General features: G+C 36.8%; 1 protein-coding gene and 1 long non-coding RNA gene across 2 annotated transcripts; both read left to right on the top strand.

Moving 5' to 3' along the window:
* Positions 1–6,591: 6,591 nt before the first annotated feature.
* Positions 6,592–8,644, top strand: LOC113285596. Its single transcript, XR_003328779.1, has 4 exons — positions 6,592–6,687; positions 6,847–6,915; positions 7,401–7,871; positions 8,306–8,644. It is a non-coding gene; the product is annotated as an uncharacterized LOC113285596 (long non-coding RNA).
* Positions 8,645–8,931: 287 nt separating this feature from the next.
* Positions 8,932–15,318, top strand: LOC113287340 (pyruvate dehydrogenase E1 component subunit beta-3, chloroplastic-like). Its single transcript, XM_026536070.1, has 4 exons — positions 8,932–9,374; positions 9,459–9,568; positions 9,660–9,703; positions 14,027–15,318. Exons 1-4 carry the CDS (start codon positions 9,266–9,268, stop codon positions 14,997–14,999), a joined length of 1,236 nt encoding a protein of 411 aa, XP_026391855.1. The 5' UTR covers positions 8,932–9,265; the 3' UTR covers positions 15,000–15,318.
* The last annotated feature ends 56 nt before the right edge of the window (positions 15,319–15,374 follow it).

Genomic DNA, 15,374 nt, shown 5'->3' with positions numbered 1-15,374 from the left:
GATGAAAAAATAATTTTGGTGTAATTTGAGCTAGATCGAAACTGCTCTGAATACCAGTTGTTGTGATGATACAACAACTAATAAACAAAGTAGAAATAAAATGAAGAATTGGTTGGATAAATCTCAAATCCACAAGGATTGAGCCAAATCTGGTTCTGAAGAACACAGTCACAGGGTTTTTTTTGTTTGACTTCTTAGCTGAGAATATAATACTCTTCTCTTACAAAATAAATACCAATGATCTTACTCATCTAAGGCCCAACGGATTGGACACACGTGTCACAATCTGACTGACTAACTACTAACAAATCAATTAACAACAAAAAAATAAGTAAGGCACCCGAACTAATTACTAAGGGCAGGCCCTTCAGCTGGATTAACCGTCATACTGTGACATCATTCTGCTGTGTTTCGATGAATACGGAGCTCGACAGTTAAGCTTGAGTGTTGTTCGCTGCCTGATCATGGTTCGATGATCTAACGGTGATTAGGGATGATGACATTGGTTGTGATAATGGGATGAAGAAGGTCACGATACAGTTGAGATTGGATTATCGCAGATGATGGTCAACAATGGATAAAGAAGCTCGAGGAATAATGGAGTTGTTGTTGTTATGAAGCTCGATATGAACAAGCTTAGGGTGATGGATCTCGGGTTGATGATCATGGCAGGGAAGACAGTTTGCTGTTGTTGACGAGGTAAATAGTGGGAAGAAGTGTGGTGGAGCCGACCGAAAGAGACAAGCCCCGACTTGTCTCAGTTGACAGCTTTTGAAAGTGATAATCTGGCGTAGTGAGGATCTTCAAGTTGGATGTATAGCTAGCACCAGAAGAAGACACTTCAATCTATATTTTGGTCCAATAAGAAAGCATGTACATCTTATTAAGCTGCTCCATGTCACATCGTAGCATAAGTGTTTACTTCAGCACAACACTGACTTCGTATAGTTATCAATTGCGGGATTTTCGTGAAGTGGTCTGCACACGAAGGAATAAAGAGGCGGCTAGGATTTTTAATCCTTTCACATTACGAATTTGTGGATCAGTGGAGGGATTCAGAGCCTATAAATAGCAATGGAGAGTTTCATTCAAAGATAATTCTCTTTTTACACTTCTTCTTTTACCATTTCCTTGGTAGCGAGAAACAGATAGAGCTCCTGGCTTTTGTTGGAAGATTCTATTTTTAGTTTCGTTTTAATTCCTTCTTCTTTATTCATTTGCTAGTACTTTTTAATTATGAGTAGCTAAACTTCTAATTGATTAGGGATGATTTCAAAGTCCTGAACAATGAAGCATTAATTTCTTTAACCACATTTATTTCAAGTTTTATTTTACTGTTGATTATCTTTATTATTTTATTATCTAAGAATATTGAGGGGTTATTTAAAATGATCAATTAAATTAACCAATCAATATTTCTTCTACTAGTTTAGGGTTGTGCGATACGTGTAATTGTTACATCAACTCTTTACAAAGGTAGTAAATCGCAAGAGCTGATAGAGGGATTTTGTTAAGCAATTGTGTGTAAAGATAACACTAGTAAGCAGGCCGAGCTTATACGTCTGATGATAGGATCAACCTGATTCACATAGTGTAAAGCATTCGACTAATTTACACCTTGAGAGCTTATTCTTGGTGGGTTGGTTGGATAGAATCTGACAGTAGGAATCCGTGGGGTAGCAGAGCTTATTGTTATTCTACGGTTGGTAACAATATAAGTTCAACAAGAAGTAAATTTATATTTAATTAAGTTTCGGTTCAATGACGACGAATGATTCCCTGGTCATCTTTCTCCATATTATTTTAAATCAATCTTTAATATTTTGTTTTATTAATTTATTTCGTTCTACAATCTAAAAAAAAACCATTTGGTTACTTTTAACAACTATAAACTCCCTGCTCTTCGTGGGAACGAACTCCTTTCCATTATATTACCAGTTAATTGTGCAGAAAGAAGTTAATTAATTTTTTGTGTAAACGACGCGCACCAGCAGGCAAGGCCCAAAGTTGAACTGGCGCTCAAGGTGGAGTTAGTGTCTCACCCATTAACTCAGGTGGAGCAAGGTTCTAGATCGGAAAGGCAATGCTCAAGGTTGAACTGATGCTCAAGGTGGAGTTAGTTTCTCACACATTAAATGTGGAGCAAGGTTCTAGGTGGGCAAGGAAATGCTCAAAGTGGAGTTAGTGCTTGCCTTCTAATTAAATCAAGGTGGAGTAAGATTCTAGGGCGCATAGTGACAATAATTATGATCGATGAGTAGCATATACACATGGTAATCATATGGTGGAGTCTGATTGGACTGGTGAAGTGGTTTAATCTCGCCAAGGTGGAGATTGTTGGAGTATGTCGCGCGATAAACCACATAAGTATAGATAGGGATAGTCCCACATGGAAGAAAGAGGAGCGCATGTGGATCTTAATAAGCTTGGGCATCTCCTTACGTAGCACCTACACCTTTTAGATTAAAACCGCACGCCTCTTATCTCAAGGTGGTCAAGTAGGGACATCATCAGTGATATGTGGTCTGGCCCATAGTAGGTTACTTTGGTCCATGAAGATCCTAACATCCTTCACTAAAATAAGAAAGATGCAAAAAGGTAACACCATTCAAAGGATCGATAACATATCTCTGTAAACTAAAAAACATATCCAATAACGTTTTTTCAGGGGACAAAATATGTAAAAAATAATTTCGATATAATTTCATTGTTGGCTTGAGGATACAACTCGAGAAAGGAAAGGCATAGTATGGGAGGATGTCAAGGCGAAAAATGCTAGAAAGGATTTGTGAAGTGAAGAATAAAAATATATATAAGGTTTTCCTTTACTTTTGTAATGATAAAAAGGTAAACTTGATATTGATACATATTATATTTAATATTCATACGCCGGAAAATACATAATTGAATAAAAATTATGTTCGGTTAAGCCCTACTAACAATTATAATGTGGAAAACAAACTAAAAGATACATCAAGATTTTGTTAATGAGGAAACCTCAAATGAAAAAAAACCCAGGGACCTAATCCAGTTTTAAATACTCTCAGAATTAAGCCACTACACAAAATCTAATACCAACTTCGTATAGTTGAGACCAAACAGACTATTCCTAGCTACTTGGTTCCCTCAGTATCCCTGCACCTTCGACTTATAGAGTCACGCACGTGAATAGAAAATCCTTTTAATCGTATTCCAAACGACAAAAAAAGAATCTGTTTGGTAACCACTCTAATCAATCTTGCTAAAGATAGTGGTTGACTAAGGCTCTTTCAAAAATTACACTTTTTTGTGAGGAATATGAAATCGTGTAAGCTACCTAGTGTATTGCGTCAGGTACATATGTTGAGGAATAAGATTCAACCACATGATCAATATGGTAAGTGGGTTCAACCATCGAGACTGGCAAGTGGTGGTTGCAAGGTATCTGTCCCCTTCATTATTAATGTAATTTGTTTGTTTTGTTTTCTTGGACTGAAATTATGAAATTTGCTTAGAATAGGTTACATATCTAAGTTTGACAATTAGCTTCTTTGACAGAATAGATTATAGTCATCTCTTAAAATTAATTTTGACTTTATTGACCTTATTTGACGATGAATAATAAACTGATGCCATTACAGACAACTACCACAAAATTGCAGCAGCTAATTATCTTTCAACCATGTAATATCTATTTATTTCCAGCAAAGAACATAAGCTTAGCAACTTAAATGTGATGTTTCAGAAGGAACATCTTCAATTAGTAAGGGTAATCAATCACTAAAACTGTTTTAATCGTCAAGAAACAATCTTGTTATGGTTGATAGTCAATGTAAACAAAAAGAAAGCAATCTATCAAAAAAAAAAAAAAAAAACACACTAAAGCCTGTTTGGTATGGTTTTCAAAAACAATTTTCTCTTTTTAAAAACAGAGAAAAAAGAAAACATGAGAAAACACGTTTGGTAGGGACATTTTCAGAAAAGGTTTTCTATTTGTTTTCTGTTTTTGAAAACAAAAAAATGAAAACAACAAATTATTGTTTTCTGTGTTTTCTCTTTTTTCTCATTCTTCTTCTTTTTAGAACAAAGTAAGAGATTGGGGAAATGACCACTAATGAGTCATGACCAGTATCACTATCTGTTAGACGAGTCTTTACATTTGATCTGATTTAATTCATTTTCCATGGTTTCCAAAAACAGTTTTATATCCTACCAAACAAATTTTAGAAAATGAAAACAAAGAAAAAAATGTATGTTTTTAAAATAGTAGAAAACTATTTTTGAAAACTGTACCAAAAAGGCTTGTCTATTGGTAATAATCCTAATGTAGCCTCTGCACTTGCAATTCCCCCATGTATTTACTCAACTGGATGGTTTCTAGATTCAGATGCATCCACTCACATGGCATTTAATTCACAATATTTTGAGAAGTTAGGTTCAATAATATCCCCTAAAATACATACTTCTGATGGTTCAGAATTATTAGCAACTCACATTGGATTGGTTAAATCCTCAAACAAACTGTGTGTCCCAGATGTACTTCTAGTTTAAGTATCAGTGGCGCTACTGCAATCGCAATCAATATAAATGAAAAAACTCCAAAGCTATCAACTTCAAAGGTTTGATACAAAACATGCCCTACACCATCTTTAACTTTCGTGGGCTACCGCTAATCAAAATAGGATTTCAAAAACACAAAGAGAGTAAAGTCTCATACAACACTACTGAATGAGATGAGCAACAGTCAGTCAGTCATTCATTTTAAAATCCCATCTACTGCATATACAACTTGGTTAGAGCAGCCTGTCAAATAAAATTTCTTAACGATAAGAAATATATGAAGTTGGACCGCTTCTACTACCATTACTGATTTGATAACAGAAGGCTTGGCAGTAGGGCAATCCTTGGCCCAGTGACCATCCAGTCCACATTTAAAACAAGTATCACTTGATCCACTGAAGTTTTCGCTGTTTGCAGTGTCTAAGTTACTTGTTTGGTTATAAGTACAAGTAGAATGCACGTGCGTTGCACGTCGAATGCTGAGAATATGCTTTCCTGGTGAGACCATTTGCTAAGCTCGACACGCAACCACACGCCAATTAGGAATTGAACTAACCATTTCCTTGCGCTTCTTCTGTACCTGCCGCTTTAACCTAAGGATGTAAATAACAAAAGTAGTTTCCCAGCACTATGCAAAGCGCAATAATTTGATAATAATTAATTTTAACACTGATCTCCTTACGGTAAACCTCTAATAAAGTGAAAAGTTGCGCCAGTTGGTTATTAGTTCTTGTTACCAAATAGGAAGGAAAGTTTATTCTTGTTGTTGTTGATGCCACATTTAAAATCCCGTCACCCTCTCAAGCACCACAAACACGTTGGAAGTGCATACCAGATAACAAAGATGCAAAGAGTTCAAATGGCTTAATTTGCATCCTTGCACTTCCATCATAGGCTTGCAATCTATCACCCCTGTTAGAATTGAGCGAATAAGTAATTTAAGTCACATTTAAACACGGATACGACCCTCTAATTTTAGGAATAACACTAACAAAGGTACTGAAAATCAGACTGCATAAAAAGTGGTGCAATGCATAATTAATAAACACTTAAAGAAACGTAAGCAAACATTTACTTAGCCCCAATTTGCAGTTTAAAAGAGTGATGATGCAACACTCCCTGCATCAAATTGGAGATATGCTGCTTCCACAAAAGCTGCAGGGAAGCTCTGAAGTTGTTTATATACATGAACCACCAAGTGTAAGTGCAACTTAGCATTCATACATATCAAATTTTGCAATACATAAGTAAACGCTTTGTGAAGTTCTACAGACTGCTCAAATAGTGAAATCAATGATTCTAAATTTTAAAAGATTAAATTTTTAGGACTTCAATCATCCATAAAATGAAACACAAAGGTCAAATATTTACCTAACAAACAACAAAAACACCTAAATTACAGGGATATATACAAATATCATATTTATACACCATCACATGAGTATCGCAGTCCAGATTTGTAGTGCCAAATGTTGTGGTTTTTAGTTTTCACCAGATGTTTTCTTAAATGTACTTAGTGTGCCATGATCATAAGTTGTGGGCATGTCCCAATTCTTCCATTTCTTTCATTTGCACGTTTTCAGACATGCACTGAACGCTCCTTACTAACAGAATCCAAATTACGTTTATGTCTGTGCATGAATCCATGTACCATGTAAATACACAATTCAAAAAGTAGCATTCTAACTCATGAATTCTAATTAAACGTATAATCATATCCAAACACATAGTCGCATACACATAATTAACTCATACAACTCAATTCTAGGAAATGACAATATGGGATTTTAAACGCAAACAGACGTATGTATGCTGAGTTCATCATTGGGTAGTGCAACATGTAAAGCAATTAATAATATGATTTCAGCCGAATTTCTTCTATTGTGGTTAAAAGATGAACAAAACTCTTTTCCTAGAGCTTCTGGCCCATCGGGTATATTTCAGCCAATCGGATCGTCCTGTTATTTCACACCACCGATATTCCATCCAAATTCCAAAGACACCACCGAGTTATTTGGTAACTCACCCCCTCCTCACGATTTTTTTTTCTTTCCCAGCCGCAACATCCTCTTCTCTCCCTATTTTGGTTTTTTCTTTCTCGCCTCCCTCTTTTACTCTAATGGAAACCCTTAAACTTGCGGGTTTAAGGTAATCCTTTGTGTTCTTCTATATTCTCATGTAATCCTTTGTGGTCTCGTATATATATATATTCTGATCTTATGTACTTAACGAAAAGAATGCATATTATATTATGTATTTAAAGAAAAGTATCCATATTAGATTGATTAGTTTTATTCTAAGCTGCAGGAACGATTTTACTGGCGATATTTTTCGGTAAACGGTGCTGGAGCGAATTTAGCGGGTTTTATTGATTAGGTTTGTAAAAAGATGCAAACAGTACCTTCTTCTAATTATTTTCCATTTATTTTAGGTCTTCTATTTGATGATCTTGCGATTTACACACTTCACACTTTTTCTTATTATCGGTGTTGTGGCTTCTAAGCAGACGATTAGGGTTGGGTCATGATCTTACCTTTTTTATCTATCAGTGCTTATGGATGTATGAAGGGAGAATGGAATAGAACCCATGATAGAATTACACCTCTGACAAATGATTAGGATGCGTGGTGGTTTATTACTAGGTTGGACTGAAAAAACAACGGGATATACAGTTTAGGATGCGATTTTGTATACATCCGAAGGTTTAGGTCATTGTCTACTGATAGATTATATTTTTACTGAAAACGAGAAGCAAAGATTTATTTCCAAACACTTGACGAGCGTTTAACTTCTATGGCAACATGATTGTTATTTTTACACAGACCATGGCTTAGTTATGCTAAATTTCTCAATGCTCGCAGGTTTGCAACGATGGTGCTTATCTTTTGGAAAATGTGGTGTATGATATATAGCTACAGATCTGATCAGCAGTAAAGACTTCTGCTCAAAGCATCTTCAATAATGGTACATAGAGGTGATGTATGTCTTATTCTCATGGTTTTACTTCATGATAGTCTAGGAACAATTGGATCTTTTGAGGTTCATACTTGAAACCAAGTATGTAAAGAGTTTGTTGGGTGCAAGATGGTAAGGCAACAGATAGGCTGTTGTAACACCACTTATTGTGCTCTTTTTTTGTGCAGAACCCAAGTCGTATGGGAATTAAATTTTCCAAATTTGGATTTGGCTGTTCTGACTAATGGTTATCAGGGAAAAAATGATTAGATCTTTTGTACAGTGGGAAAAGTGAAATATTAACAACTTTTTTTCTTTTCTGTTGTGTGAAATATGGTTTTTGGCGGGATATGGCGACAGATGAACATTGCAACCTGGTGAGTTTATGATTTACCAACTAAAGGGTTGTTGTATTGCGAGTGTTTTCCCTTCTAAAAAATACGACCAAATGGTGCAAAGGTGCAAAATACATAGGCACACAAACTTTATTAAATGCAAAAGCATTATGGGAAACAATCTTAAACTATTATATGAAGTTTCTCATATGTTTATTTTAGTCTCTTTCCATGAAAGTTCATATAGAGAGAAAAAGATTAGGGTTCATCTTTAGTTTGTTGACAACACGTATTAGAGGTTGAGTAAGCCCAATACCAAGCAAGCCATTATTATGCATAAATAGTTAATTACTGGATAATGATGGTCGGTGGGATTGTTGGCTATGTGAACTCAGAACTGAATACTAAATTTTTTAACTCGCCGTCATTTATGTTCCATCTCATTGGCAGATGATTTTTTTGGTTGAGCATTGCAGGTTTGTACGGTACGACTTAGAAAACGTAGATAAGGTAACGTGGTTCTACAATTCAATCCCAGAACTCCAATTCATTTGCAGGAGGAGCCTTTCTATTGACAATCAACATAGAGAAGAACACTGAGAAATTTCATTAATCCTTTTGCAGTGTGATAAGAAATTTCATTTCTTTCATTGGTAACTAAAGTAGTGAATAACCTTGGTATGATGATTTTTCATTCTACGCTTATTCTAATTTTGTCAGTCAAGGAAAGATGTACACATAAATTTTGTCAGTCAAGGAAAGATGTACACATAAATGACAAATGAGTTGTTGAATACTAAAGCTAGGCTTGGGAACAAGTTGTTGCAAAAGGAATATATATGTAAGTTTGGTGTCCAGCTTCCATGTAACCATCTCCAAGATGGTTGAATTGGATTTACTTCAAAATAAATAAATTGAATCCCTAAAAATTCCCCAGCACCAAAACATATTTTTTCTCTACAAAATATTTAGACGACCCGTGCAACGCACGGGTGTAACAGCGAGTACCCTGATAATAGGGAGAAGATACAAGGGCACCAAGGCAAAAAATCGTAGAAAGACGGAGAAAAAAAAACCTAGTTACCTGTCTAACAGGGCACTTGTAAAACTTGCGACCTGGATTTTTGGCAGTAAGAATTAAGCAATTTCCAGAACCACAGGGACAAGATTTCTCAACCAGATTATCATTTTCTCCGCCTACTCGTGTTAACCAGTGAGTCCAGTTCTCTCAATTTAATCGTCAAAACCAAATTTTTTATAACTACTTCCCACTCAACACAAGACACAACGAACGTTACCTCAGTTTCTCCGCCTTTTCTCTCTCTATCATCCCCATATATAAACTCTGTCTCTGTCCTTCTCCCCTCTGAATCTCTTGTTTCCTCGCATTACTTTCTCTTTCCAAATTCTCAATTTCTCTTCTCTTAGAAAAGAAAATGGCAACACTTTTACAAGGAATCGGAGCCGCGGCTGCTTTATCCTCAACTTCTTTGGATTCCAAGAGATTTGAGGTTTCTTCTCTCAAATCCCTTCCAATTCAAACAGGTTCTACTCCTCATTCTAAACTATGTATTTGGCTTTGGGATCTCTGAGACAGACTTATCATTTGATTTTTTGTTTGAATTGCAGCAAGGAAAGGAAGGGTTTTTGTTGTCAGATCTGATTCAAGAGATATAACTTTGGGATCATCTAACAACAAAGCTCGTTCTTCGCCGAAATTGGTTGCTAATGCAGTTGCAGTTACACATCTCAACTTATTTAATTTCTCTCTTTTGAATTTGAATTTTAGTTTTGTGGATTTTGAATTTGGTTTTGTTATTTCCTTTGTAGACTAAGAATGAAGGTTCCACTGCATCAACCACATCTAAACCTGGGTAAGGCTCTCATTCCTTTCATTTATTCATTGTATATGCATTACACTCTAAAGTTTTGTTTTGTTTGAAATTCTGCAATCCAAACCTATCTATCAAGTTACTCAAATGTTGATGGAATGAGAAGTGTAGCTAGACAACTTAGATCGAATAGCCTAAGTGGATAAGTGTACTTACTTAAGTCTCGAGCCATGTTGACGACGCACTTAGTTTAAAGTATTTCTGATTGCTACGTTATATATCATCTGAATTGCACATTTACTTCTCCTACCAGTCTTACTTAAATGAATTAGGGATGTGAGACATTGATGCGAGATGCTAACTCGTGTTGTACAGTCATGGTAGTTTTCCATCCATTTTTGTTTTTCTTTGTGTACGTTTCTTTTATTTCTCGAGTGAAGTTGTTGAATTTATTATATGGGGTTTGAAAATGTTGTCCAAAACAATATCTAATCCTTAAGTATATGTTGTTGACTGGTTTTATTCATGACCACCAAAATCTTTTGCATTCATATAGTTGAAAACGCTGACATTTTAACTGTTATTCGTGATTACTGATAAGACCGTCAATAGAAAATAGCCAACAAGCTAGTGGACAAATTTGAAACATTCAAGTCAGCAGAACAGCTGGAGCCTTAATGTTCATGGAAAATTGAATAAACAATGGCGATCACATAATTATTATGTTATGTTGTCTGAGACTTTGAGTTAGTGCCTTAGTTACCAGGAGCGGGAGCGCAGTCGGGAACAATGTAGGTGTAGACGATGTAGGTTGAGGTGCAGACAATGTAGGTGTTGTCTCTTGACTCTCTTCAGTAAAATAATTACTTGCTTCAATATCTTCGTTTTGCTCTCTTGCTTGTATGACATCAATAGCTTCCTCAATATTATTTTCTTCCGGGTTCACATCCCAATTCCTATACTGAGCTTCATAATCTGCTCTCTGCCTCGCAAGTAGACGTTGATTGTAATGTACGTACACTATTTTTTCAGCCCTATCGGCGCATAGTCTATTTCTCTTTACGCTATGAATGTAGCTGTAGGTGCTCCAACACCTCTCCGCACAAGAGGTGTTCACACCTTGAGATAACACTCGCATAGCTAATGCATAAAGTTCCGGTGCTCCTCCACCGTATAGACCCACCACTGCTTTGCACTCAGCCTCGCTGTATCCTCAACAGCTTGTGGGCGAGCAAAAACTCCTCCATTGCTTACAAAGTCACTGATTTGTTGTCTTATCGTTGCAGCTTCTTGTGGTGATGGAATCATCTTGTCTATTGCCACCAAGTATCCATCTTGAACCTTGATATCGAAATTCGGTTTCTTTCTACTAACACCACCCGGGGCTGGTTTCATTAGCCACGAGTGTGTGTAATACTTAGGGACAAGTATATACGCCAAACAATGCAATGGGATATTCATTTTATCCCATCGCTGGACTACAATTTGCTGAATTATGTCATAAATAACACCATCATCTGCTAAAGTGTCTTGTAACATACCTAGCATTGTACCCATTTGTTCGTACGCTTCTCCTATAACAGCCTTATCTGAATCTGAAAACCTGAGCATCATATATTATTTTCAACACCTTTTCCGCATTACTCCAAAAGTTTCCATCCAAGATAATTGCAGTGATTTCTTCATGGTCTGCTGCATTCATGGGCTTTTTGATCTCTTTCCATTCTTCTGATAGTACCATGGCTACTAGACTAGCCCTTACCTTGACAAGCCGAGATAGCACGACAAAGTGGAATCCAAACCTTGTCTTTTTAGATTTGAGAACCTCTAAAGTCGAGAACTTCTTAAACAGAGAAAGACATTGAGAATGATTCCTTATGAACTTCACAATATCCTTACCTTTTGTATACGTTTCTTTAAAAAAAGAAACAGCCGGTTCCTTGGATTTTCCTATGTCCTTCATTAACAGGTTCAGTGTGTGTGCTAAACATCCGGACCAAAAAATATGTGGATACTTTGCTTCTATGAGTGCTCCAGCATACTTGCAATTTGCGGCGTTGTCTGTGACGTCTTGTACAACAACCAAAGGTCCAATCTCTTCAATTGCTTTCAAGAGTATCTCAGCTATGTTTTTTCTCCGGTTTTCTCTATTCCTGAAAACATCATGTGCACTTAAAAACATCGCCTTGCCGTCTGATACTTCCATAATGTTTATTAAAGATGCAATTTTGATGTTAGACCAACCATCAGAAATAATAGAAACTCCATGAGTATGCCATTGTCTAATTTACTAATAGAAACTCCATGAGTATGCCATTGCATCAGAAATAATAGAAGCTCTAATTCACTAAAGGATTTAGAGCTTGTTTTACCAAGGTCTGCTCCTTGTCTAGTAAAGAGGTTCTGACCTTTTCACAAGAGGGAGATTTATATCCTTTTGGTGTTTGATTAATGGCAGACACCATATCTGCCCAGAATGGAGATCTAAGAACATTCAAGGAAATTCCATTTACATACAGACACCTTGCAATCTTTTGATCAGCATCATCTCTACTGTTTCGATGGAACATTTTATCGACAACACTCTGAAATAATGAATTACTTTGATCCATGTTAATGCTTGTATGCTGATTCTGACTTGTACTTGAGTTAGGCAACTTGAGCTTTTTCGTTTTAGCACTTTCTCCAAACATTCTTCTTGCAGTAAGTTCCTCTTGTTTTAACATCTCCATCATATCTTTTGTAACTTTAGTACATAATGATATACCCTGATTTTTCTGCCCTGGTATAACACCAATCAACTGCCGACGAACCCTTGTATAAGACCTACATAAGGATCCACCCTACATCCAAAGTTACATACGAACTTCTGTGTTGCACCACCTCCCTTACCACCATCTTCCTTCCCAACTTCTGTGACATATTTCTAGAGAGGAGTAGAAGATGGTTCTTCAACCTGGTCACCATCATCAACTTCCTCTTCTAAGTTAATAACTGGGCTTACAGAACCATCCATGGCATAAAAGAAGAGAAGAAATCAAGAGACAGAATATTATCTTTTTGTAGAGAAGAAAATGAAGAGACGGAATTTTTTTTTCTGCTGGCATTGAATAATGAAATGGGTTTTATTGATGTCTGATTGGCTTCTAGGTCTTTCTTGAGTGATTAAAAGTCAAGTTTGTTTTGGTATTAATACCAAAAGACTTGGGAACTGTAGACTTTAAACTTGGAAATCGTAGTCATTTATGAGAAGCGTTCCTCACAAGTTAGGAACGCGTTCCTCACGTGTTAAGAGCGCGCTCCCGTCACGAATCTCGCTGAGGAGCGCAAATTCGCGAATTTCAGTGAGATTCGTGATGCCTGTTCACGTTCCTGGTAACTAAGGTTAGTGCTGTCAACAGTTTATGATGTGGAAGAGTGAAGATATTGTATCTGCATTGCTACATACATAAAGTACCACTTTTGCGGTAGTAACAATATGTGCAGTGAATGCTTCTAGCATAAACAACTTTTTTGGTCAAACCTAGCATGTTCAGAGAGTTTTGTTAGTTGTCGTTACCTAGTATGGAAACTGAGCAATGAGTAACGCCTGTCCTTTCCATTCTCCTGACACTTTCTTGCAATCACGAGTCCCACCTTTCGGGAAACATGTGAAGAGTCTAATTAAGTCAAGATATTCTCTGTGGTTCAAATGATTTCCGATTCCCATAAGCTAATTGGAGGCATAATTATAGCAAAATTAGCCGATATCATTCAATTAATCATTTAATTGTTACTTCTAAATCTGCTCGTAAGCACAATGTTATGCAAATAAGCATCTATTGCTTTTGCTTTCTTAACATTATACCTCAAAATCAGCTAATACCACATGTTCACATTGTTGAATTGACCACTTATTTTCTTTTTTATAATGAACTGGAAAATGTAGTACCTCAAGAAAGAATATTTACATCAGCAGTTCGTAAGCAGTTTAGAATTTGCTGTTTGCTATAGATTGATAAGCTCTTATACATTTGGACTTGGTCTTTCTAGCATATTTGTCTAATATGTCAGCACAAGAAACGATACTTCTATTAACATGAGACACTTTAGTAGTATAATCAAAAAATTCAATTGACCACTTAGCCTTGCTTCTAATATCTGCTTGTAAGCACGTGATAGCATCTTTTCTTTTTTACTTGTTGATTAATTTATCTAGTAATTTAATTAGAAAATGTATGCACTTAAAAGTGTATATGTTATTATGGTCATATACTTTGACCTTTGCCTTTTGAATCCCATCCGGGAGTTTCTATATATTGTCTGGAGCTTTCCTACTGTAACTTCGGCTAAGGTTAATCAAACTCTTTACTTGTTCAACATTAGGCATGAGTTGTTACTTTTTGAAGCCCTCCGAGAAGGCCTTGAAGAAGAAATGGACAGAGATCCAACAGTATGTGTTGTGGGGGAAGATGTTGGTCACTATGGAGGCTCTTACAAGGTGACCAAGGGCCTAGCCACAAAGTTTGGAGATCTTAGGGTTCTTGACACTCCAATCGCAGAGAACTCTTTCACAGGAATGGCTATTGGGGCTGCCATGACTGGCCTACGGCCGGTTATTGAAGGAATGAACATGGGTTTCCTTCTTCTGGCTTTCAACCAAATTTCCAACAACTGTGGAATGCTACATTATACCTCAGGTGGCCAATTCAAAATTCCAGTAGTCATCCGTGGGCCTGGAGGTGTAGGACGCCAGCTTGGAGCAGAACACTCGCAACGTCTTGAATCATATTTCCAGTCGATTCCTGGAATTCAAATGGTTGCTTGCTCAACTCCTTACAATGCCAAGGGATTAATGAAGGCTGCTATCCGAAGTGAGAATCCTGTGATTCTCTTTGAGCATGTTCTCTTGTACAATCTCAAGGAGAGGATCCCAGATGAGGAATACATTTGCTCACTAGAGGAGGCTGAGATGGTGAGGCCTGGAGAACACATTACGATTCTCACTTACTCTCGCATGAGGTACCACGTGATGCAAGCGGCGAAGACCTTGGTTAACAAGGGTTATGATCCCGAAGTAATTGATATTAGGTCATTGAAGCCATTTGATCTTCATACCATTGGAAACTCAATTAAGAAGACTCACCGTGTTCTGATTGTTGAAGAGTGCATGAGAACTGGTGGAATTGGTGCCAGTTTGACAGCGGCAATTAATGAGAATTTCCATGATTATTTGGATGCCCCTGTTATCTGTTTGTCTTCACAGGATGTACCAACTCCGTATGCTGGGACATTGGAGGAATTCACTATTGTCCAGCCAGCCCAGATTGTTGCTGCTGTAGAGAAGCTCTGCCAGTAATTACCCACAGCAACAGCGGCAGTGTAGTTTCTGGTAAAGATTTTTCTTTCTTCTTTTTGGAATTTCCCTTCAAATATGTCCCTTTACAGCTTGTTCTTAGTGACAATTTTCTTTTCTTCTTTATTTTTGTGATGAAGTTTCATTTATGGTGATTAGGTTTGTTCGTAACTTATTATTGAAATCAAGTTGAAGGTTTTTCTTCAGTTATTGCTCAAACATGGGTTCATTGTTTCTTTCATTCTTCGTCTCCCCTACTGCACTTTAGAGTAGGGAACGGATCTGTTGACACATGAAATGGTAATTGTTCATTCATTGTTCCTAATATATGGCATTCTGTCTGTGGGTTTGGAAACATCATGAAATGATCATCAGCCT

Source organism: Papaver somniferum, chromosome 6 (genome assembly GCF_003573695.1).
Source record: "Papaver somniferum cultivar HN1 chromosome 6, ASM357369v1, whole genome shotgun sequence".
Taxonomy (NCBI): domain Eukaryota; kingdom Viridiplantae; phylum Streptophyta; class Magnoliopsida; order Ranunculales; family Papaveraceae; genus Papaver; species Papaver somniferum.
The sequence above is the reverse complement of the archived record's forward strand: the minus strand, read 5'-3'. Positions and strand labels throughout refer to the sequence as shown.